Source organism: Oncorhynchus clarkii, chromosome 19 (genome assembly GCF_045791955.1).
Source record: "Oncorhynchus clarkii lewisi isolate Uvic-CL-2024 chromosome 19, UVic_Ocla_1.0, whole genome shotgun sequence".
In the NCBI taxonomy this organism is placed as follows: Eukaryota; Metazoa; Chordata; class Actinopteri; order Salmoniformes; family Salmonidae; genus Oncorhynchus; species Oncorhynchus clarkii.
In genome coordinates, this window is record NC_092165.1 from 11,281,874 (window position 1) to 11,308,385 (window position 26,512).

Genomic DNA, 26,512 nt, shown 5'->3' on the forward strand with positions numbered 1-26,512 from the left:
ACCCACAACTTCAACAAGCCACATTGTCAGGACATGTCTGTATGGTGGGTCAGTAATGGTCTTTGTTTAATAATTCATGTCTAATCACTAGTTGTTTCTTGTGACAGTAAACAAACCCTGACCCCCAAAATCTTCCTTTACACACACAGTGATATACTGTATATCTAACACTATTTGACTGGTAGTGAAAACGGAGAACAGATACATTGTAACCAAAACAAATAAGGTCCAACTGTGTTAACAAGTGGAGGGAGGGCTACGGTGTGTGTGTGTGTGTGTGTGACAGGACAGTGGTCAGTGTATTTAACTGTGCTGTCATCATCTCTTCAACTGATAGAGGGAGCTGGAAGCTGGGTGTTGGTGTGTGTAGACGTCCTTGGTAAACATACAGAGGCCTGGGGGCTGAAGATAGATGACAGACAGAGCTAGAGGAGAAAGAGCTCATTTGCTTCGAATACCAAATCAGACGTGTGTGTGTGTGTACGTGCACACATTATGATTTTCAACAGCACCACAGATTTTCCACCTTGATAACATGACAAATGAAAAGACATCAGAACCAATCACACCCAGGCAGAACAGAAACCATTCTGTCCCAAAGCCTGTACATCCTCAACCAGCATGTAACCAACTGTAGATTAGTGGGATAACAGACTCGGGTAATTTAACCAGAATGCAGCAGTGTTTTGTGTCCCGTCAGGCCATATTGGCTTTGACTACACAGTCATAATAAAGTGTGCTCAGAGGGAATAGGCCAGTGTGTCTGTGAGGGGAGTAGAAACAGTGAGTTTGACAGTGAGTCCTGTTTTGGGCACCAAATGGGGAGGGACAAGCTCGACTTATCCAATAAGAGCCACTCATTTTCATTTTCTGTTGAAAAACATTTAAAAACGTTTTCCGTTGCCTGCCCTAAAGAACATGACCCAGGCCAATGGGCCTCAAAGGCTGAATGACGATAGCCATGAGCCTCGGCAGACCTGCCCTGCAAGCAGTGGGGGACACGCAATGCTACTCTATGTTATGCCGCGCTGCGCCACGCTCTCCTACCGGGCCTGAAATAAACACCACAGGAAGTGCAGACATAAACAGGTCTGGCTCTGCTCTCAGGAACAACAAGGAAGAAGGAGAAAGGGGACGTTGTCTCCTGAGAGCGGGGAGTTTCCTTACTGCTGCCCTCTGGACACTATTGAACTGTTCTAGTGACTGAAGGGATCTTGTTTGATATATTCCAAAACAGAGCTCATCATGGACACAGCTTCTTTTGATGTAAATTCTGCTGGTGTGAAAATGAAATCTATTTACAGTACAATGGCATGGAGCAGAAGTTTAAAGTATTTTCTTCAATGACTTGTGATTAACCATCCCACTTCACATTACCACAGATCCCCACAAGGCATTCTGAACAGGCACGCCAAGGTCATATAAACAAGACTAATGTCCCCGTTATAAGACAGAAAATGACATTATTGTTGAATTAAAAAAGGTTATGACCCTAATCAGAGGGGTCACACACACCTCATGGTGACAAACGGGAGGCTATCTATCAGAAAGCTCTGTGATGGGGTATGGATTTCTTTGGCTGCCCTGGTCAGTGCGGTCAGGCTTTTATGGCTGTGATAAGGGCCATTCCATAACCCCATCCTTACCCTGATGAGAGGATACAAGCAGCCATTTGTGACCTCTCACCTCTGACCTGACACGATGTTCTACCCCTGGTCCTGTCTCATCGGTACGACCACCAGTCAATGTGATCCTGATGTTGGACCATAACCCAGCGTGTGTGTGTTTCCCCAATGTCAGGATCAAAAGCAAAGCTCCATTCAAACCAAATGCCATTCTCAATCAGAAGTCAATAAGCCAGTTTGTTTGGTTTATGTCTGAGGACTCCATGACAATGAGTCCCCACACCCACACCTCCTCATTACCACTGATTATCCATAATGAAGGTTTAAACTCCACAACTAGTGACAAAACACAGACTTCCCCACAAACTCCTCTTTGAAACGTCAAGCCCGGGCACAACACCACACCAAACCCTGTTAACCCACCCCCCCCAAAAACCAGCCTGGGTTCTCCTCACCAAAAATAAACAAGTCGCTTGTGTGTTTCAGTCCCATCAGTCATAATCACAAGTATTTGTTAGTTTGGTAAAGGGGCTGGGGAATATGACTCTACAGGAGACAAAGAGAGCACGAATCGTCGTAAGCGCTAAGTGTGTACTGTGTGCTTCCTTTCAGCTTCGGAACGAGAACAAAAATAAGTCCAGGAGAGTTGTGTCCCAAATGGAACACTATTCCCTATTTAGTGCACTACTTGATACTTTTTAACCGGGGGCAATGGTGCACAATTTAGGGAATAGGCTGCTATTTGGGACGCGGAGTAGTCTCGTTGTTACAGCTACGCCTTAGAAAAATGTACAAACACAAACAGAACATTACTACTGTGTCTCTTTGGTCAGGAGGAAACTGAACTACGTGGCGTCGTACAGTCAGGACGAGAACTGCTAGACATAACATGCCGTGCTCTCCTGTTAAGGGCTGACAGAGGAACAGAACTCATTCAATTGTTGTCCATCGGTTTCACATTTAAGAATGAAAAAGACAGAATAAGAAACCGTGTCAGTAAAGCCACAGAAGCTTGCATTTATAGTAGATGATACTAGTAGATATGACGTGTCGTTGGTGGTTAAAACTTACTTCTACCCCCTCCTTTTTCGAACATTCTGTTAAAAATCGCGCAACTTTTCAGCGTCCTGCTACTCATGCCAGGAATATAGTATATGCATATGATTAGTATGTGTGGATAGAAAACACTCTGAAGTTTCTAAAACTGGTTAAATCACGGCTGTGACTATAACAGATTGTGTGTTTCATTGAAAAACGCAAGAAAAACTGCTCTCTGAAAGCTAAAAATAATTTCCATAAGTCACTTCCATGGGTTGTTAAAAGGGGACAAAATTTAATATCGACCTGCATGCAATTCATACAAATTCCACACGATGTCGCCATTGTCGTCATTTTCAATTGAATTTTTTGTTGGAAAATCCAACTATCTGGCTTCTGTTTCTTCCAGTCTCCACCAGGATGCTGTAAATGTGGACATTGGCAGCCATTGATTTGCAGACGAGGAGCTATTGAATATACATCGCCCTGTAATCATTTTGATAGATTATAAACGTTTACTAATACCTAAAGTTGGATTACAAAAGGATTTCGAAGTGTTTTGTGAAAGTTTATCGTCGACTTTTTTAATTTTAAAAAATGACGCAGCGTTTAAAAACGATGTTTTTTTCTGAATGACACAGCTTCCATAGAAAGCTATTTTGGGTATATATGGACCGATTTAAACGAAAAAAAGACCCAATAGTGATGTTTATGGGGCATATAGGAGTGCCAAGAAAGAAGCTCGTCAAAGGTAATGAATGTTTTATATTTTATTTCTGCGTTTTGTGCTGCGTCGGATAAGCAGAGTCTTTGTTTACGTCGCATTCAGGCATTTTGAGGTGGTGCATGCTATCAGATAATAGCTTCTCATGCTTTCGCCGAAAAGCATTTTAAAAATCTGACTTGTTGGCTAGGTTCACAACGAGTGTAGCTTTAATTCAATACCCTGCTTGTGAATTTTGATCAAGGTTTGAGTTTTAACGAGTACATTTAGCATTTAGCGTAGCGCATTTGCATTTCCAGGTGCCTACTTGAGACATATGCGTCTCAAGTAGAATCAAGAAGTTAAACCCTTTAAACCACGTGGAGACAAGACGGTGACACAGAAGACGTTCAGAATAATGAAACATAAATGTTTGTGAAATGACAGAATATTCTCATTTGTATCCAAATGTCTCTGACTTGCAAACTTTAAAAAAACATTCCAAATTGATATGCTTTGTCTACGATGAGAGATCAAAGACATTGTGCAAACAAGATGCATTCATTTCAGAGTCAACAGATGAATGCTCATTCCACCTGTCACCAGTTGCTGAAGGATAAGGAAGTTGACTCGTTCATTTCCTAATCTGGTCGCCGTATCAAAAGGACTTGTGACAGCGAGCGTCGACAAAGTCTAATTGCGGATGGGACTTCCTCAACACTCAACAACCCCACATGCCAGTTCTCAGATGCCATCTGTGTTTAAGGAAAACATCTCTCAAAAAATGGCTTGCTTCCGTGTTTGTGTGATCACATTCACACCTAAAAAATACTAATATTTATCTGGCAGAAAAGCCTGGATTAAATAACGATCTGGGTTGAGGAGTGATTAGTATTTAAGGGTGGTGATTGAGAATAGTGGAAATGACTAATAAGACACTCACATGGGTCATTTCTAGGATAAAAAAATACAAGCAAACACGAGTTTGAAATCACCCCAAAACATTATCAATGCTAAACGATGTTCTCACCATCCAACAGTAAACCTGCACTAATCCAGTGTAATAGCTGATAATATGGTTCATTGTCAGAGCTCCAGAGATCCGACCCTTCTAGAGTTAACCTGTTTAACAGATGGACACCTCTCCTCAAGTCAAATGGGCAGATCAGCAGACATCGACTTTCTTCCCTGGAGCACTTGGCTTCTCCCGATCCCTGACCTTTAACCTCTAGGCTGAAAATAGAGGGCGGCAGGACTTGGAGTTTAACCCCCCGCGTGCCCGGAGCACGGCATCACTACGGCTACAAGAGCATTACTCTCTGACCTGAGAGCTAGAGGACTACGACTCTTAATGACCCGAAGGTGAAAACAACCTGGAGATGTCTGTCTGTGGTTGACTTTCTCACTTAGTCTTCTGTTTGTGATCAAGGCAGACATTGAAAAGTTATTTTCAGATGGTGTAATCTGCCTTGGATTACAAAGTGGGTTATAAAACCAGGTGGGGTGGTTTTGTGTTGATTTATTCTATGCTGTATGGTGTTGTATGGGGCTGTTTTGTACTGTAGGGATTACTGTTGTTTTCTTGTGTTTTGTCCATATTGTGTGTATTCCATTGGGGGCCACATTGGAAACAAGTTCATTTTGCTTTAACGTATTATCCCCTGGGTTGTACCCAGTACATATTTTTTTCCCAATAACATTTCAATCAATCAATCAATCAATCAATCAATCAATGACTAGACCAAACAAGTATTCACAGATGTCCACTGGTTGCATTTCTACCCCTTTCTGCTGACTTTTTAATGGATCAAGAGGGTAGCCATGTAGTATGAGCTGTTTAGGGACCAGGGGACGTGGGGGAAGGTGAAAGACGGAGGAGGAATGCTCTGAAACTCCGGGGCCGAATGCTTTCCCCATCACTCTTCACAGCCGGAGCAAACACCCTGCTGCGTACTCAAACACACACACAAGGTTCAAGATCAGTGCAATCAAAGTGTTATTTTTCCTCCCTCTCTCCTCCCCCTCACCAGCCCCCTAAACCCCAACCGTGTGCCACGGGGCGCAGCCCAGGGTCTGTAGCCTATCGACACACCAGTGTCCCCCTCCAGTCTCGGAGGAGAGGGGTAATATCAGGCTTAGACAGTCTTTGAAAGGTACTCTCCTGTCTGGGAGGAGAGGGGTAATATCAGGCTTAGACAGTCTTTGAAAGGTACTCTCCTGTCTTGGAGGAGAGGGGGGATATCAGGCTTAGACAGTCTTTGAAAGGTACTCTCCTGTCTGGTCAGAGAGGGGTAATATCAGACTTAGACAGTCTTTGAAAGGTACTCTCCTGGCTGGGAGGAGAGGGGTAATATCAGGCTTAGACAGTCTTTGAAAGGTACTCTCCTGTCTGGTCAGAGAGGGGTAATATCAGGCTTAGACAGTCTTTGAAAGGTACTCTCCTGGCTGGGAGGAGAGGGGTAATATCAGGTTTAGACAGTCTTTGAAAGGTACTCTCCTGTCTTGGAGGAGATTGGTAATATCAGGCTTAGACAGTCTTTGGAAGGTACTCTCCTGTCTCGGAGGAGAGGGGTAATATCGGGCTTAGACAGTCTTTGAAAGGTACTCTCCTGTCTGGTCAGAGAGGGGTAATATCAGGCTTAGACAGTCTTTGAAAGGTACTCTCCTGTCTCGGAGGAGAGGGGTAATATCAGGCTTAGACAGTCTTTGAAAGATACTCTCTTGTCTCGGAGGAGAGGGGTAATATCAGGCTTAGACAGTCTTTGAAAGGTACTCTCCTGTCTGGTCAAAGAGGGGTAATATCAGGCTTAGACAGTGTTTGAAAGGTACTCTCCTGTCTCGGAGGAGAGGGGTAATATCAGGCTTAGACAGTCTTTGAAAGGTACTCTCCTGTCTGGTCAGAGAGGGGTAATATCAGACTTAGACAGTCTTTGAAAGGTACTCTCCTGTCTGGGAGGAGAGGGGTAATATCAGGCTTAGACAGTCTTTGGAAGGTACTCTCCTGTCTCGGAGGAGAGGGGTAATATCAGGCTTAGACAGTCTTTGAAAGGTACTCTCCTGGCTGGGAGGAGAGGGGTAATATCAGGCTTAGACAGTCTTTGAAAGGTACTCTCCTGGCTCGGAGGAGAGGGGGGATTTCAGGCTTAGACAGTCTTTGAAAGGTACTCTCCTGTCTTGGAGGAGAGGGGTAATATCAGGCTTAGACAGTCTTTGGAAGGTACTCTCCTGTCTTGGAGGAGAGGGGTAATATCAGGCTTAGACAGTTTTGAAAGGTACAGGAGAGGGGTCTTAGACAGTCTTTGAAAGGTACTCTCCTGTCTCGGAGGAGAGGGGTAATATCAGGCTTAGACAGTCTTTGAAAGGTACTCTCCTGTCTCGGAGGAGAGGGGTAATATCGGGCTTAGACAGTCTTTGGAAGGTACTCTCCTGTCTGGTCAGAGAGGGGTAATATCAGGCTTAGACAGTCTTTGAAAGGTACTCTCCTGTCTCGGAGGAGAGGGGTAATATCAGGCTTAGACAGTCTTTGGAAGGTACTCTCCTGGCTGGGAGGAGAGGGGTAATATCAGACTTAGACCGTCTTTGAAAGGTACTCTCCTGTCTGGGAGGAGAGGGGTAATATCAGGCTTAGACAGTCTTTGGAAGGTACTCTCCTGTCTCGGAGGAGAGGGGTAATATCAGGCTTAGACAGTCTTTGAAAGGTACTCTCCTGTCTCGGAGGAGAGGGGTAATATCAGGCTTAGACAGTCTTTGAAAGGTACTCTCCTGGCTGGGAGGAGAGGGGTAATATCAGACTTAGACAGTCTTTGAAAGGTACTCTCCTGTCTGGGAGGAGAGGGGTAATATCAGGCTTAGACAGTCTTTGGAAGGTACTCTCCTGTCTCGGAGGAGAGGGGTAATATCAGGCTTAGACAGTCTTTGAAAGGTACTCTCCTGGCTGGGAGGAGAGGGGTAATATCAGGCTTAGACAGTCTTTGAAAGGTACTCTCCTGGCTCGGAGGAGAGGGGGGATATCAGGCTTAGACAGTCTTTGAAAGGTACTCTCCTGTCTTGGAGGAGAGGGGTAATATCAGGCTTAGACAGTCTTTGAAAGGTACTCTCCTGTCTCGGAGGAGAGGGGTAATATCAGGCTTAGACAGTCTTTGAAAGGTACTCTCCTGGCTGGGAGGAGAGGGGTAATATCAGGCTTAGACAGTCTTTGAAAGGTACTCTCCTGGCTGGGAGGAGAGGGGGGATATCAGGCTTAGACAGTCTTTGAAAGGTACTCTCCTGGCTGGGAGGAGAGGGGTAATATCGGGCTTAGACAGTCTTTGAAAGGTACTCTCCTGGCTCAGAGGAGAGGGGGGATATCAGGCTTAGACAGTCTTTGAAAGGTACTCTCCTGGCTGGGAGGAGAGGGGTAATATCGGGCTTAGACAGTCTTTGAAAGGTACTCTCCTGTCTTGGAGGAGAGGGGTAATATCAGGTTTAGACAGTCTTTGAAAGGTACTCTCCTGGCTCGGAGGAGTGAAAACAGTAACACCAACCGGCACTTCATTCTTGTGGCACCCTGCTGATGTGAGCTATGCAGCTAGAGGGGGACCCTTCCTGACAGGAAGAGGGGCCTAGTGGCCAGGGGGACCTCCTAAAATTGAGTGGATTTTAATTTGGCACCAGGCTGTTTTACTGTGAGTCTGCTCAGGCTCGGGGGGGGGTGCAAAACGGCGAGCGTAAATTGGGATTATTTATACGTGAACATAATCCTGTTTCAAATAAAGGATTTTTTTTACCTGACATGCAGAGTGGAGACTGACAGGCACTATTAATAGTGTTATCTTACCTTCCAGGTTCCAAACTCATAAGGGTTCGGAATGTACTTGCCTCGTTCTCATATCAGTGTCTGTGCTTGTCAGCTTGTGTACATGGTGAAATGTAGAAAGAAAGTTGTACTGCCTTACACAGCATTTATATTTGAGTCATTTAGCAGACACTCTTATCCAGAGGAATTTACATTTGAGTCATTTAGCAGACACTTATCCAGAGGAATTTACATTTGAGTCATTTAGCAGACACTTATCCAGAGGAATTTACATTTGAGTCATTTAGCAGACACTCTTATCCAGAGGAATTTACATTTGAGTCATTTAGCAGACACTCTTATCCAGAGGAATTTACATTTGAGTCATTTAGCAGACACTTATCCAGAGGAATTTACATTTGAGTCATTTAGCAGACACTCTTATCCAGAGGAATTTACATTTGAGTCATTTAGCAGACACTCTTATCCAGAGGAATTTACATTTGAGTCATTTAGCAGACACTCTTATCCAGAGGAATTTACATTTGAGTCATTTAGCAGACACTCTTATCCAGAGGAATTTACATTTGAGTCATTTAGCAGACACTCTTATCCAGAGGAATTTACATTTGAGTCATTTAGCAGACACTCTTATCCAGAGGAATTTACATTTGAGTCATTTAGCAGACACTCTTATCCAGAGGAATTTACATTTGAGTCATTTAGCAGACACTCTTATCCAGAGGAATTTACATTTGAGTCATTTAGCAGACACTCTTATCCAGAGGAATTTACATTTGAGTCATTTAGCAGACACTCTTATCCAGAGGAATTTACAAGAGCAATTAGCATTAAGAGCCTTGGTCATGGGCACATCAGCACATCTTTCACCTGGTCGGCTCTGGGATTTAAACCAACAACCTTTCGGGTAACTGGCCCAACGCTATTAACCCTCTCAGCTACCTGCCGCTCTAGCAGTGACCTCTACGCCGACACAGTCTTGCACAAAAGCCTAAACATAACTTAATTTGTACATGAGTACAGTCGTACATATGCAATCATGTTACCAATAATTGTACACTCCTGCCCACCCTCCTCCCCCACCACCTTCTCTCAATGTACACCATTGTAGTTGACTCCCCCACCTCTCTATGTACAGGATGGTAGTTGACTCCTCCCTCCACACCTCTCTATGTACAGGATGGTAGTTGACTCCCCCACCTCTCTATGTACAGGATGGTAGTTGACTCCTCCCTCCACACCTCTCTATGTACAGGATGGTAGTTGACTCCTCCCTCCACACCTCTCTATGTACAGGATGGTAGTTGACTCCTCCCTCCACACCTCTCTATGTACAGGATGGTAGTTGACTCCTCTCTCCACACCTCTCTATGTACAGGATGGTAGTTGACTCCTCCCTCCACACCTCTCTATGTACAGGATGGTAGTTGACTCCTCCCTCCACACCTCTCTATGTACAGGATGGTAGTTGACTCCTCCCTCCACACCTCTCTATGTACAGGAGGGATGTAGTGATAAGTGCTGTAAGGTTGGATGTCCTGACAGACTGCTCAGACAATAACCAGTGACCTACAGGACACAGACAGCGCTGCTGGCTGATTTATCTGACAGACGCCTCTCTGATAGTGGACTGTCCTGTATCCAATGAGATGATTTATCAGAGTGGAGAGTGGAGGAGACTAGCTTAGCACACGTATGCACATAAAAAGACGCGCACACACACACACACACACACACACACACAGAACTTTAACTGAGTCAGCATTATCTACTTATCAGTGTTGTGGATGGAAACCTTTTTAAGTGATGCACCTTTGAAGGCTGTAGATCTGACATGGTGACAGAGAGAAGCTAGGCCACTCTTCGTTGTCATGGAGAGAGCCTGTCACGGCGAATTAAGGCCGTTGTCGGTGAGGAGAGAGGCCTTGAGGAGAGAGCGGTGAGCTCGGACTGACGGAGTCTCAGAGATGATAGTCACGTAATACCCAACAAGTCTCAGCTTTGAAGGATCCATCGCAAGCAATTACCTGAGAGGAACAGGATGTCTTGATACTCCGCTTGGGGAGCTGGATCAGAGCCATCTCTCTTCCATCCCTCCTTTTAGTCCAAAGGATTCGACTTAACAATGAACGTGGATGCAGTTCCTCATCAACCCAAAGTTAGATTGTCATCCCAATGAAAATAACATTTCTGGCCGACTTACTAAAAAGCCCACGGATGCCAGAAAACCAATGAGTTAATTGAAACATTAAACAGCTAAATGAAATGCCTTCTTTAATCAACAACCTTGTAAACAACAACTGGACCTACGGTACAGGATACTACATCTACACGACTGTACCTCATCCTAGAGAGAGAAATGCTGGATCTATCACTAGGTAGAGTTCAAGCCATGTTTATGAAACCACACCACCACGCCATTATTCCATCACTTTGTATATGCTGATCAATACAACCACAAGAGACCAAGCAATGAAGCAATAACGTCTCTGACATTAATGTCTCTGATCTCAGATCAAAATGGATCTTTAATTGGGTAGAGGAGTAGCGTTCTTTATAGACGGGGTCCTATCAAACAGTGGTTTAGTACCCCCTCCTCAATGCCAGGCTGAAGTGGCCCTGTGTTGTATGTCTCATACGAGGCGTGATTAAAAACTCCTCTGTGGCCCGTAGCCTCTCGACCTCTGACCCCGGTCCCACTCCATCTCAACCCCTCAGGAAATTAATAAAACATTTCAGACACGATAGCTATCGCATCGCGCCATCTTGGATGAGAGGGATGAAGTGAGAGGAGGAGGGGGGGAAGAGAGAAGAGAGACAAATCAATCAAAATCATCTCAATCTCCTCCCATCGCAGACCAACGCTAGGGTCTACATTCTCAAGATGGCCGCCGATTGAAGCACTTCCTGTGGGGTTCAAGAGCATTTCCTGTGCCAGAGGGCCCTTCAGCTGGGCTACATAACATCATCAATCACTCCCTGCCTTTCTTTCCTTGTTTCTCTCACTTTCCCAGTCAGAGAGAGAGAGGGGAAACAGAGGTGCACGCAAATCACGGGGAAAAATGTAATTATCGCCACAACACAAGTCTGGCTGGAAGATGGAATTTAACCCAGGGAAGAAAAACAGATCTTGTTCTCTCTCTGAGCCCCGGTCCCTCTCTCTCTCTCTCGCTGAGCCCCGGTCCCTCTCTCTCTCTCTCCCTGAGCCCCGGTCCCTCTCTCTCTCTCTCTCTGAGCCCCGGTCCCTCTCTCTCTCTCCCTGAGCCCCGGTCCCTCTCTCTCTCTGAGCCCCGGTCCCTCTCTCTCTCTGATCCCTGGTCCCTCTCTCTCTCTGAGCCCCGGTCCCTCTCTCTCTCCCTGAGCCCCGGTCCCACTCTCTCTCTCTCTGAACCCCGGTCCCCCTCTCTCTCTCTGAACCCCGGTCCCCCTCTCTCTCTCTCTGAGCCCCGGTCCCTCTCTCTCTCTCTGAGCCCCGGTCCCTCTCTCTCCACATCAAGGTAGATCATATCACCATACTCCCAACCCCCCCCGTCTACACAACAACACAATTACATTTGCTTCGGCTGTGAGAGAATTTGGTTGGATGATTTACTGAAGCAATCAACGCCATCTTGGACCGTTCGCTTTTCCCATAGAGAGAGAGAAAGTCATAATGCTTCAGAGAGAAAGAGAGAGAGAGACCAGTGGGACTGGGGGCCAGGGGCCCTCTTTCTCTCGGTCGGCAATCACCAGATTCTGCCTTTGATTATATTAGCATTAAACAACACCCTGACAGATATGACAAATAGGGGCATTAGAGCATGTCATTTATTCTCCACTCCCTCCCTCTCTCCAGGACCGCTAGGGTTCACTTCCCCTCCCCGACGTCCCCGCGCCCCGCTAGCCCACATCCACACTGCCCCGGTGACACCAGAACGGATGTGTAATCTCTCTAGATTACCTCTCTTTTGGAAAACAAGTGAAGTGAATAATGGGAAGTAAATGGGATGGAGGGGAGGAGCAGGGGAGGAGGAGGAAAAAGGCAGACGAAAGGCGGTGTTTCTTTTTAAAATAAAACAGATTAAAAAAAGCGCAGTGCGGTCTGAGAGAGAGGTGTCATTAATCAATTGTGTTTTCTGTTTTTTTGTGTTTTTTTAAATAGGAAACCCCTCTTCTGCTAACAAACAAGGCCCAGCAGGGAAACAGTTATTATCCTGCATCTTGGTGGTGTGTGTGTGTGTCTCTGCACTGTGGTGGTGTGTCTCTGCACTGTGGTGGTGTGTCTCTGCACTGTGGTGGTGTGTCTCTGCACTGTGGTGGTGTGTCTCTGCACTGTGGTGGTGTGTCTCTGCACTGTGGTGGTGTGTCTCTGCACTGTGGTGGTGTGTCTCTGCACTGTGGTGGTGTGTCTCTGCACTGTGGGGGTGTGTCTCTGCACTGTGGGGGTGTGTCTCTGCACTGTGGGGGTGTGTCTCTGCACTGTGGGGGTGTGTCTCTGCACTGTGGGGGTGTGTCTCTGCACTGTGGGGGTGTGTCTCTGCACTGTGGGGGTGTGAGTGTGTCTCTGCACTGTGGTGGTGTGTCTCTGCACTGTGGGGGTGTGAGTGTGTCTCTGCACTGTGGGGGTGTGAGTGTGTCTCTGCACTGTGGTGGTGTGTCTCTGCACTGTGGTGGTGTGTCTCTGCACTGTGGTGGTGTGTCTCTGCACTGTGGTGGTGTGTCTCTGCACTGTGGGGGTGTGAGTGTGTCTCTGCACTGTGGTGGTGTGTCTCTGCACTGTGGTGGTGTGTCTCTGCACTGTGGTGGTGTGTCTCTGCACTGTGGTGGTGTGTCTCTGCACTGTGGTGGTGTGTCTCTGCACTGTGGGGGTGTGAGTGTGTCTCTGCACTGTGGGGGTGTGAGTGTGTCTCTGCACTGTGGGGGTGTGAGTGTGTCTCTGCACTGTGGGGGTGTGAGTGTGTCTCTGCACTGTGGTGGTGTGTCTCTGCACTGTGGTGGTGTGTCTCTGCACTGTGGTGGTGTGTCTCTGCACTGTGGTGGTGTGTCTCTGCACTGTGGGGGTGTGTCTCTGCACTGTGGTGGTGTGTGCACTGTGGTGGTGTGTCTCTGCACTGTGGTGGTGTGTCTCTGCACTGTGGGGGTGTGAGTGTGTCTCTGCACTGTGGGGGTGTGAGTGTGTCTCTGCACTGTGGTGGTGTGTCTCTGCACTGTGGTGGTGTGTCTCTGCACTGTGGTGGTGTGTCTCTGCACTGTGGTGGTGTGTCTCTGCACTGTGGTGGTGTGTCTCTGCACTGTGGGGGTGTGAGTGTGTCTCTGCACTGTGGTGGTGTGTCTCTGCACTGTGGTGGTGTGTCTCTGCACTGTGGTGGTGTGTCTCTGCACTGTGGTGGTGTGAGTGTGTCTCTGCACTGTGGTGGTGTGTCTCTGCACTGTGGGGGTGTGAGTGTGTCTCTGCACTGTGGTGGTGTGTCTCTGCACTGTGGTGGTGTGTCTCTGCACTGTGGGGGTGTGAGTGTGTCTCTGCACTGTGGTGGTGTGTCTCTGCACTGTGGTGGTGTGTCTCTGCACTGTGGTGGTGTGTCTCTGCACTGTGGGGGTGTGAGTGTGTCTCTGCACTGTGGTGGTGTGTCTCTGCACTGTGGGGGTGTGAGTGTGTCTCTGCACTGTGGTGGTGTGTCTCTGCACTGTGGGGGTGTGAGTGTGTCTCTGCACTGTGGGGGTGTGAGTGTGTCTCTGCACTGTGGTGGTGTGAGTGTGTCTCTGCACTGTGGTGGTGTGTCTCTGCACTGTGGTGGTGTGTCTCTGCACTGTGGTGGTGTGTCTCTGCACTGTGGTGGTGTGTCTCTGCACTGTGGGGGTGTGTCTCTGCACTGTGGGGGTGTGAGTGTGTCTCTGCACTGTGGTGGTGTGTCTCTGCACTGTGGGGGTGTGAGTGTGTCTCTGCACTGTGGGGGTGTGAGTGTGTCTCTGCACTGTGGGGGTGTGAGTGTGTCTCTGCACTGTGGTGGTGTGTCTCTGCACTGTGGGGGTGTGAGTGTGTCTCTGCACTGTGGGGGTGTGTCTCTGCACTGTGGTGGTGTGTCTCTGCACTGTGGGGGTGTGAGTGTGTCTCTGCACTGTGGTGGTGTGTCTCTGCACTGTGGGGGTGTGTGTGTGTCTCTGCACTGTGGTGGTGTGTCTCTGCACTGTGGGGGTGTGAGTGTGTCTCTGCACTGTGGTGGTGTGTCTCTGCACTGTGGTGGTGTGTCTCTGCACTGTGGGGGTGTGAGTGTGTCTCTGCACTGTGGGGATGTGTCTCTGCACTGTGGTGGTGTGTCTCTGCACTGTGGTGGTGTGTCTCTGCACTGTGGGGGTGTGAGTGTGTCTCTGCACTGTGGTGGTGTGTCTCTGCACTGTGGGGGTGTGTGTGTGTCTCTGCACTGTGGTGTGTCTCTGCACTGTGGGGTGTGTGTGTGGGTGTGTGAGTGCATTTGGTTGGGTACTTGGCTGTATAGGAGCAGTGTGGAAATCTCTGCACTGTGGTGGTGTGTCTCTGCACTGTGGTGGTGTGTCTCTGCACTGTGGTGGTGTGTCTCTGCACTGTGGTGGTGTGTCTCTGCACTGTGGTGGTGTGTCTCTGCACTGTGGTGGTGTGTCTCTGCACTGTGGTGGTGTGTCTCTGCACTGTGGTGGTGTGTCTCTGCACTGTGGTGGTGTGTCTCTGCACTGTGGTGGTGTGTCTCTGCACTGTGGTGGTGTGTCTCTGCACTGTGGTGGTGTGTCTCTGCACTGTGGGGGTGTGAGTGTGTCTCTGCACTGTGGTGGTGTGTCTCTGCACTGTGGGGGTGTGAGTGTGTCTCTGCACTGTGGTGGTGTGTCTCTGCACTGTGGGTGTGTGAGTGTGTCTCTGCACTGTGGTGGTGTGTCTCTGCACTGTGGGGGTGTGAGTGTGTCTCTGCACTGTGGGGGTGTGAGTGTGTCTCTGCACTGTGGGGGTGTGAGTGTGTCTCTGCACTGTGGGGGTGTGAGTGTGTCTCTGCACTGTGGGGGTGTGTGTGTGTGTGTGTCTCTGCACTGTGGGTGTGTGTGTGTGTGTGTGTGTCTCTGCACTGTGGGGGGGTGTGTGTGTGTGTGTGTCTCTGCACTGTGGGGGTGTGTGTGTGTGTGTGTCTCTGCACTGTGGGTGTGTGTGTGTGTGTGTGTGTCTCTGCACTGTGGGGGGGTGTGTGTGTGTGTGTGTCTCTGCACTGTGGGGGTGTGTGTGTGTGTGTCTCTGCACTGTGGGGGTGTGTGTGTGTCTCTGCACTGTGGGGGTGTGAGTGTGTCTCTGCACTGTGGGGGTGTGAGTGTGTCTGCACTGTGGTGGTGTGTCTCTGCACTGTGGTGGTGTGTCTCTGCACTGTGGTGGTGTGTCTCTGCACTGTGGTGGTGTGTCTCTGCACTGTGGGGGTGTGTGTGTGTCTCTGCACTGTGGGGGTGTGTGTGTGTCTCTGCACTGTGGGGGTGTGTGTGTGTCTCTGCACTGTGGGGGTGTGAGTGTGTCTCTGCACTGTGGGGGTGTGAGTGTGTCTCTGCACTGTGGGGGTGTGAGTGTGTCTCTGCACTGTGGGGGTGTGAGTGTGTCTCTGCACTGTGGGGGTGTGTGTGTGTCTCTGCACTGTGGTGGTGTGTGTGTGTCTCTGCACTGTGGTGGTGTGTGTGTGTGTCTCTGCACTGTGGGGGTGTGTGTGTGTGTGTGTCTCTGCACTGTGGGGGTGTGTGTGTGTGTGTGTGTCTCTGCACTGTGGGGGTGTGTGTGTGTGTGTCTCTGCACTGTGGGGGTGTGTGTGTGTGTGTGTCTTTGCACTGTGGGGGTGTGTGTGTGTGTGTGTCTCTGCACTGTGGGGGTGTGTGTGTGTGTCTCTGCACTGTGGGGGTGTGTGTGTGTCTCTGCACTGTGGGGGTGTGTGTGTGTCTCTGCACTGTGGGGGTGTGTGTGTGTCTCTGCACTGTGGGGGTGTGTGTGTGTCTCTGCACTGTGGGTGTGTGTGTGTGTCTCTGCACTGTGGGGGTGTGTGTGCGCGTCTCTGCACTGTGGGGGTGTGTGTGTGTCTCTGCACTGTGGGGGTGTGTGTGTGTCTCTGCACTGTGGGGGTGTGTGTGTGTGTCTCTGCACTGTGGTGGTGTGTGTGTGTCTCTGCACTGTGGTGGTGTGTGTGTGTCTCTGCACTGTGGGGGTGTGTGTGTGTGTCTCTGCACTGTGGGGGTGTGTGTGTGTGTGTGTCTCTGCACTGTGGGGGTGTGTGTGTGTGTGTGTGTCTCTGCACTGTGGGGGTGTGTGTGTGTGTGTCTCTGCACTGTGGGGGTGTGTGTGTGTGTGTGTGTGTCTCTGCACTGTGGGGGTGTGTGTGTGTGTCTCTGCACTGTGGGGGTGTGTGTGTGTCTCTGCACTGTGGGGGTGTGTGTGTGTCTCTGCACTGTGGGGGTGTGTGTGTGTCTCTGCACTGTGGGGGTGTGTGTGTGTCTCTGCACTGTGGGGGTGTGTGTGTGTCTCTGCACTGTGGGGGTGTGTGTGTGTCTCTGCACTGTGGGGGTGTGTGTGTGTCTCTGCACTGTGGGGGTGTGTGTGTGTCCCTGCACTGTGGGGTTGTGTGTGTGTCTCTGCACTGTGGGGGTGTGTGTGTGTGTCTCTGCACTGTGGGTGTGTGTGTGTGTCTCTGCACTGTGGGTGTGTGTGTGCGTCTCTGCACTGTGGGGGTGTGTGTGTGTCTCTGCACTGTGGGGGTGTGTGTGTGTCTCTGCACTGTGGGGGTGTGTGTGTGTGTCTCTGCACTGTGGGGGTGTGTGTGTGTCTCTGCACTGTGGGGGTGTGTGTGTGTGTCTCTGCACTGTGGGGGTGTGTGTGTGTCTCTGCACTGTGGGGTGTGTGTGTGTGTCTCTGCACTGTGGGGTGTGTGTGTGTGTGTCTGCACTGTGGGGTGTGTGTGTGTGTGTCTCTGTACTGTGGGTGTGTGAGTGCATTTGGTTGGGTACTTGGCTGTATAGGAGCAGCATATGTGTTCTTACAAGCCTATAAGGAAATAGTATGTTTGTGATTATGTACGAGGTGTGTCTCTCATCCATGTGTAACACACTGTGTGTGGGTGTTTGTATGTGTGTGTAACACACTGTGTGTGGGGGTGTTTGTATGTGTGTGTAACACACTATGTGTGGGGGTGTTTGTATGTGTGTGTAACACACTGTGTGTGGGGGTGTTTGTATGTGTGTGTAACACACTGTGTGTGGGGGTGTTTGTATGTGTGTGTAACACACTGTGTGTGGGGGTGTTTGTATGTGTGTGGATGGGTGTTTGTGTATTTCTGTGTACTGTGTGTGTATGTGTTTACAGATGTCTGTGTGTGTGTGTGTGTGTGTGTGTGTGTGTGTGTGTGTGTGTGTGTGTGTGTGTGTGTGTGTGTGTGAGTGCGCTTACCTGTGTGTGTGTGTGTGTGTGTGTGTGTGTGCGGTGTATTAATACATGTAAATGTCCAGTCAGGACCAGCAGACCATGGCCTCTCCCTGATCCCTGCTCCCCACCATTAGCTGTGTGATCTATCTCCAGTTTATTGACACCCAGCCCATTGATCTACTGCTGCACCACACATGCTATGATTCCTTCATCTGTATTCATGAATCCTCCATCAGCGCCGCACTAAATAAACTTGGACACGAAACACAACCAAACAGAAGGGGATGCTGCTAACCGGAATCAATGCAAAGCAGCATTTCCCCTCCTCATCAGGTTGGCCCCAGCCACAGAGGAACGCTGAGGGCCACCAGGGTCAAAGGTGGACGGACAGGTCGGGAACCCTTGACCTTAATGCCAATATCAGCGGTCATTAAAGATGCCTTCTCTCTCGTTGGGAGAAAGGGAACGAGAGATTGGGGTGACTGTGGAATGGCCTGGGGGGAGGTGAGGCGGAGAGATAGGAAGAGATGGTTCCTCCATCTCTCCATCCTGGAGTTACTGCACTCAAGGTGAGGACGATAGGGACGATAACTCAGATGGGGTGAAGAGGAGGGAGAGAGAGGGAGGGAAGGAAAGAGAGAGGTGGAGGTAAAGAGACAAAGATGGAAGACTTGCCTGAGAACAGAGCAGCATGACCAGCTCTACCACCGAACTGCTGGACTTCATACACATCAGACCTGGAGAAAGAGAGGAGGGGAGAAAGACAGGGAGAGAGAGGACGTGGAGAGAGAGAGAGAGGACGTGGAGAGAGAGAGGAGGGGAGAAAGACAGGGAGAGAGAGGACGTGGAGAGAGAGAGAGAGGACGTGGAGAGAGAGAGAGAGAGAGGACGTGGAGAGAGAGAGAGAGAGGACGTGGAGAGAGAGAGAGAGAGGACGTGGAGAGAGAGAGAGAGAGAGAGGGAGAGAGAGAGGGAGAGAGAGAGGGAGAGAGAGAGGGAGAGAGAGAGGGAGAGAGAGAGAGAGAGAGAGGACGTGGAGAGAGAGGGAGAGAGAGAGGACGTGGAGAGAGGGAGAGAGAGAGAGGACGTGGAGAGAGAGGGAGAGAGAAAGGACGTGGAGAGAGAGGGAAAGAGAGAGAGAGGGGGGGATAGAGAGACAAGGAGAGTGAAAGTTTAAACTAAAATACAAGCTCACTGCCATGACAACCATTTTGGCTGCCTTCTTCAGTGAAAATGTAGACGTGTGTAGTAGTGTGTGCACGCTCCAATGAACCCACACACAAACACAATCTGACCAGAAGTACCTAATCTGACGACATCTGCGTGGGGACAGAGTAGTATTGATGTGGCCTAATGAGTGGACATGATGTTACTGTAAACTAATACATATTGGGCCTTGTATTACAGGCTGAGACGTGGTTCAGCATATGTCTCATTGATCCTATAGTGGTGGAAGGTCTGAGGGGAAGAGGGGGGCAGGGGGTGGGGGCAGTGGAGTGGCCAGGGGTCATTTCATATGCAGAGAGGAAAAGGGACCTCTGCATTCTCAGTTACTCTGGTCTGTGCACGCCAACGCACACACGTATGAATGGATACACACACATAATCCCCCCACACTCCCAGACACACAAATCCCTAACCCCCCCCCCCTCACCCCCCCTGCAGCTATCAATCAACTTTCCATTTTGTTTGGTGGCAGTAGACATCCCAAACACTCCCATTAGTGGGCTGACCCCTGACCCAGGCCTCTAGGACCCGCCCCTCCCCTCCCTGTACCGCAGCACAGCTACAATCAGTTAGTTAAAACTGATCCACTCTACTGAGGCCTTTACCAGCCTTGATGTCATTACCAAAGGGCCTGTGTTAGTGCTGTTTAGATGAAGAAGCGTGTGAAATGGCCCGTAATTCTGCAGTGTGTATACTAGTGTGGCTGTGTCTGAGGGTGGGATGGTAAGTTTAGCCCTCAGATCATTGACAGTCAGGTCGGAAATCTAGAGAAACCTTTTATTGAGATAAGTGGTCCATAGAAAAGACGAGTTTGATATCATTATAATGTAGTGTGTGTGTGTGTGTGTGTGTATAAGGACTTTGTGACATCTACTGATGTAAAGAGGGCTTTATAAATGCATTTGATTTGTGTGGGAATCCATGTGGTCCATGATGCTCTCTAGACGGGTACTTACTGGTGCCCTCGATGAGGAGCTCCTGTCCGTGACTACCCAGCAGGGTGCGAGAGAGGAAGGGGGCAAAGTCCACAAAGATCTCTCTCAGTAGGGGGGCAGCCTTATCCAGAGCATGCTCCAGCCTCTCTGAGATACTGAGGGGAAGACAGTCATATTCAAACACATGCACGTTACACGTTTACATCAATACGTCAGCGCCCGGGAAATATGTAGAAACTATATTCAAATGCATAGAGGTGACTTTATAACTGAAATTGATCCACAAAGCAGCAGCTAAAACCATTACAGAATCCACAATATTGTCTTACATCACAACACAAATAGACAAAGAGAGAGAAATTAAGAATGTGTGTCTGTGTGCGTGTGTGAGAGAGAGAGAACTCTCGTGTTCAGGTGGTGTGTGTAGTGACGTATCACCTCATACTGGGGGCTGTGTCCCGGGTCATTGGGGACAGCGTGGGGACAGATGGCAGGTTGGCGCTGGCTGATCCTGGTAGAAACCAGAGAGCCTCATTATTAGTCTGGGAGCAAGACAGGACAGTAGACACACACGAACAGAAGAGCACACACACACACACCTCCCTCATCCACCTCAATGCATTTCTACATAAAGAAAGGAGTGGAGTATAAATGTGGTTTCTGGAGATAATCCAGTGGTTCATTATTAGCATCATTATCAGTATCAGTATCATTATTAGCATCAGTATCATTATCAGTATCATTATTAGCATCAGTATCATTATCAGTATCATTATTAGTATCGGCATCATTATTAGTATCATTATCGTTATCAGTATCATTATTGGCATCGTTATCAGTAGGATTATTAGTATCATTATTAGCATCATTATTGGCATCATTATTAGTATCGGTATCATTATTAGTATCATTATTAGTATCAGTATCATTATTAGCATCGGTATCATTATTAGTATCATTATTACTATCTGTATCATTATTAGTATCATTATTAGCATCATTATCAGTATCATTATTAGTATCAGTATCATTATTAGCATCAGTATCATTATTAGTATCATTATTACCATCAGTATCATTAGTAGTATCATGATTAGTATCAGTATCATTATTAGTATCAGTATCATTATTAGAATCATTATTAGTATCAGTATCATTATTAGCATCAGTAACAGCATTATTAGCTCAGTAACAGCATTATTAGCATCAGTAACAGCATTATTAGCATCAGTAACAGCATTATTAACATCAATAACAGCATTATTAGCATCAGTAACTGCATTATTAGCATCAGTAACAGCATGATTAGCATCAGTATCAGCATTATTTGCATCAGTATCAGCATTATTTGCATCAGTATCATTATTAGTATCGGTATGATTATTAATATCATTATTAGTATCAGTATCATTATTAGTATCAGTATCATTATTAGTATCAGTATTAATATCATTATTAGTATAAGTATCATTATTAGTATCAGTATCATTATTAGTATCATTATTAGCATTAGTATCATTATTAGTATCAGTATCAGCATTATTAGTATCAGTATCATTATTAGTATCAGTATCATTATCGGTATCATTATCATTATTAGTATCAGTATCATTATAAGTATCAGTATTATTAGTATCATTACTAGTATCAGTATTATTAGTATCATTATCATTATTAGTACCAGTATCATTATTAGTATCAGTATCATTATCAGTATCATTATCATTATTAGTATAATTATTAGTATCATTATTAGCATCATTATCATTATCATTATTAGTATCGGTATCATTATTAGTATCATTATCATGACTGACATCATTATTAGTATCATTATTGGTATCATTATTAGCATCAGTATCATTATTAGTATCAGTATTAGCATTATTAGTATCATTATTAGCATCATTATCAGTATCATTATTAGCATCAGTATCATTATCAGTATCATTATTAGTATCAGTATCATTATTAGTACCATTATTAGCATCAGTACCATTATTAGCATCAGTACCATTATTAGTATCAGTATCATTATCGGTATCATTATTAGCATCAGTATCATTATTAGAATTAGTATAATTATTAGTATCATTATTAGTATCAGTATCATTATTAGTATAATTATTATAATTGGTATCATTATTAGTATCATTATTAGCATCAGTATCAGCATTATTAGTATCAGTATCAGCATTATTAGTATCAGTGTTAGTATCAGTATCATTATTAGTATCAGTATCATTATTAGTATCATTATTAGCATCATTATCAGTATCAGTATCATTATTAGCATCTGTATCATTATCAGTATCATTATTAGTATCAGTATCATTATTAGTATCAGTATCATTATGAGTATAATTATTAGTATCAGTAACATTATTAGCATCAGTATCAGTATCATTATTAGCATCAGTATCATTATTAGTATCATTATCATTATCAGTATTAGTATCATTATTAGCATCAGTATCCTTATTAGTATCAGTATCCTTATTAGTATCAGTATCCTTATTAGTATCAGTATCGGTATCATTATCAGTATCATTAGTAGTATCAGTATCCTTATTAGTGTCAGTATCATTATTAGTATCAGTATCATTATTAGTATCAGTATCATTATTAGTATCATTATTAGTATCATTATTAGCATCATTATCAGTATCATTATTAGTATCAGTATCATTATTAGCATCAGTATCATTATTAGTATCATTATTACCATCAGTATCATTAGTAGTATCATGATTAGTATCAGTATCATTATTAGTATCAGTATCATTATTAGAATCATTATTAGTATCAGTATCATTATTAGCATCAGTAACAGCATTATTAGCTCAGTAACAGCATTATTAGCATCAGTAACAGCATTATTAGCATCAGTAACAGCATTATTAACATCAATAACAGCATTATTAGCATCAGTAACTGCATTATTAGCATCAGTAACAGCATGATTAGCATCAGTATCAGCATTATTTGCATCAGTATCAGCATTATTTGCATCAGTATCATTATTAGTATCGGTATGATTATTAATATCATTATTAGTATCAGTATCATTATTAGTATCAGTATCATTATTAGTATCAGTATTAATATCATTATTAGTATAAGTATCATTATTAGTATCAGTATCATTATTAGTATCATTATTAGCATTAGTATCATTATTAGTATCAGTATCAGCATTATTAGTATCAGTATCATTATTAGTATCAGTATCATTATCGGTATCATTATCATTATTAGTATCAGTATCATTATAAGTATCAGTATTATTAGTATCATTACTAGTATCAGTATTATTAGTATCATTATCATTATTAGTACCAGTATCATTATTAGTATCAGTATCATTATCAGTATCATTATCATTATTAGTATAATTATTAGTATCATTATTAGCATCATTATCAGTATCATTATTAGCATCAGTATCATTATCATTATTAGTATCGGTATCATTATTAGTATCATTATCATGACTGACATCATTATTAGTATCATTATTGGTATCATTATTAGCATCAGTATCATTATTAGTATCAGTATTAGCATTATTAGTATCATTATTAGCATCATTATCAGTATCATTATTAGCATCAGTATCATTATCAGTATCATTATTAGTATCAGTATCATTATTAGTACCATTATTAGCATCAGTACCATTATTAGCATCAGTACCATTATTAGTATCAGTATCATTATCGGTATCATTATTAGCATCAGTATCATTATTAGAATTAGTATAATTATTAGTATCATTATTAGTATCAGTATCATTATTAGTATAATTATTATAATTGGTATCATTATTAGTATCATTATTAGCATCAGTATCAGCATTATTAGTATCAGTATCAGCATTATTAGTATCAGTGTTAGTATCAGTATCATTATTAGTATCAGTATCATTATTAGTATCATTATTAGCATCATTATCAGTATCAGTATCATTATTAGCATCTGTATCATTATCAGTATCATTATTAGTATCAGTATCATTATTAGTATCAGTATCATTATGAGTATAATTATTAGTATCAGTAACATTATTAGCATCAGTATCAGTATCATTATTAGCATCAGTATCATTATTAGTATCATTATCATTATCAGTATTAGTATCATTATTAGCATCAGTATCCTTATTAGTATCAGTATCCTTATTAGTATCAGTATCCTTATTAGTATCAGTATCGGTATCATTATCAGTATCATTAGTAGTATCAGTATCCTTATTAGTGTCAGTATCATTATTAGTATCAGTATCATTATTAGTATCAGTATCATTATTAGTATCATTATTAGTATCAGTATCATTATTAGTATCAGTATCATTATCAGTATCATTACTAGTCTGGTAGCAGGATATGACAATACATTGGCCCTCCTCCACGCCAATACATTACTGCACTGAAGGAACGAGTGGCTCAATAAATCTGGTTTCAGAGGGTTTCCATTCTAATGTTCCAGAACGGGTGGATGTATGTGTGTGTGGGATAAGTGTAGTGTAATTGTCTGGTGTTAGATAGTGGATGATGTAGAGCTGCCTCCGTACAGCTTCCTTCCACTTGGGCACAGATCATTTTGTTCATGTATGGCCTAATTAATGCTACATTCATCAGGGAATATTTATGCAGATTGTTTTTTACAAACCAGCATGGATATTAGCAGGGTTTTCCTTTTACACACCACTATGCATACAGGATTCGTTTGCCTTTTGAGCTGATATTGGACTGAACAATTTGAAAATGTTCCGGTAAATAGTGAAAATGATTTTATATAAAGTAAGCAAAAAAGTATACTGTTTTTAAATTAACACATTTGCTTTCATCGCTTTGGGCGCATATTCATGAAATGACTTCCAGGTGCTTTACGACACCGTCCTCGCGGCAGAGACACACGAGTCTATAACGTCTACAAAGCACAACGTTTGATTGATCTGGCAATAAATTCAATTTCACTGTCGCCCATAAATTCCATAATGCCCGGCAGAATACGTGGAGGCGAATCCTCTGGTGTTCGGTGGGCTTGTTTTCCCAGCCGTAAGGGAAGGTCTCAGAGCGGGGATAACTCTTAGGGAATGACAGGCTGTGGACTGGAATGTGTGTGTGTGGACACGGGGCCCCGTCTTTAAGCACCACTGTGTTGTGTGGCCCGCTGAGGTGGACATGAAGTAGCTCCTTCAAACAGTGGAGGAGTAAATTAACTTCTCTCTATTAATCCTCCCACTGGCCCCCCTTAAACCCACACACACACACACTCTCTCTTCACCGCCTTCACACACTCCTCTCAAACTGCACACACACACTTCCGCAAACATTTCCTGCCTAAAACACACACACACACACACACACACACACACACACAGAACATGAAAGGAAATGTCAATAGGTCTTCTTCCCAGTGTTTACCGACTGTCACCATGGACTAAAGGAGTCCTACTCCACTCAATAGACAAGACTTCTACTTGAGTTGAAAGAAATTTGAGCACTTTTACTAAACTGAGCCTGGTGCATAGAAAACAATGTGGACTTGATATAGTTTATACATTAATCTATGATTCTATAACTTGTTATGCATAATTTATCATTCATATACACTGTATAATTCCTAGTTCTACAACACACAGATCACTCGTTCTTTACCTAATGTCAACATGGCATCATCACATTTAAGCCAAACCTAAATAAATACCCCATTAAGACAGAATAAAAATCTGCATTAGGGCTGCAGTCAGAGTACTGTACTATATAGTGTCTGACAGTGATCCCTGATAACGCACTAATCCTGTAATAATGCTGCTCGGTCTGCCTGCTCTGCTGTGTTCCAGGCTAACTGGATTACACAGCGTGGAGGGAACATTCAGAAAGACACACTGAAATACTATACTACATTTTAGTCATCTAGCAGACGCTCTTATCCAGAGTGACTTACAGGAGCAATGAGGGTTAAGTGCCTTGCTCAAGGGCACATCGGCAGATTTTTCACCTAGTTGGCTCGGGGATTACAGGCCACTAGGCTACCTGCCGCCTTATACTGAGGGACTGATCTATGGAACCTAACATAGCAGTACTTCTAAGGCTTAAGGAAGCTGATTAGGGACTGTGGTATCAACACAGGTTTCAGGAAGAGGATAAGACGACTCTTTTACTGTCAGATAAGCTGCAAAACGCATCATATGGTGACACTTTCTGTATTTTGAAAGTTCAATATCTTGAAAACTTCACTGCAGACAAGCAAAACATTTCGGGACTGTATCAACAGTGATCTAATGAAACAAATACAAAATACTGTTTTTTGACAGGTATTTTCCTTGGGCTTGGCTAGCTGGAATTCTTGGTGCTCTGCCGTGCCGTCTCCGTAGCATGGTAACCTTACTGCTGGGACACCTAACATACCTCCTAATGTCTGGGACTCACCGGCTGCAGCCTCAGCGGCGGTGCTCTGGGAGGCATCGCCCGTGGAAACCACGGCAACGTTGTTGACTGGTGTCCCGGTAGCCACCACGGCAGCGGTGGCTGATGGGACAGGAGTGGAGGAGCCTGGGGACGGAGCCCCGCCCACCTTCTTGGGCGCCACCCGAACGCTTCTGTAAAAGATGAGAGTAAATATGAAAATGTGTGTTGAATACTATTAAAACACACATTATCAAATGCATTCCTTGAGACATCTGACTAACTAAGGACATAAGAACAGAACTTTTGTCATTCTAGGATATAAACAATAGTGATGTCAGTTTAGTAGGCATAATGCATAGTGAGATGAGATTGTTAAGACACAGGCTGC

General features: G+C 45.2%; 1 protein-coding gene across 1 annotated transcript in view; it reads right to left on the reverse strand.

The window, feature by feature from the left end:
• Positions 1-26,512, reverse strand: part of LOC139374711 (lipopolysaccharide-responsive and beige-like anchor protein) — a 370,713-nt gene that overhangs the window by 198,624 nt on the left and 145,577 nt on the right. Inside the window, exons 31-34 of the mRNA XM_071115819.1 lie at positions 26,146-26,315; positions 20,147-20,219; positions 19,730-19,863; positions 18,222-18,283 (exon numbers count right to left, since the gene is read on the reverse strand). Of these exons, the coding sequence (XP_070971920.1) occupies positions 18,222-18,283; positions 19,730-19,863; positions 20,147-20,219; positions 26,146-26,315 (439 nt within the window). The remainder of the gene's footprint in view (positions 1-18,221; positions 18,284-19,729; positions 19,864-20,146; positions 20,220-26,145; positions 26,316-26,512) is intronic.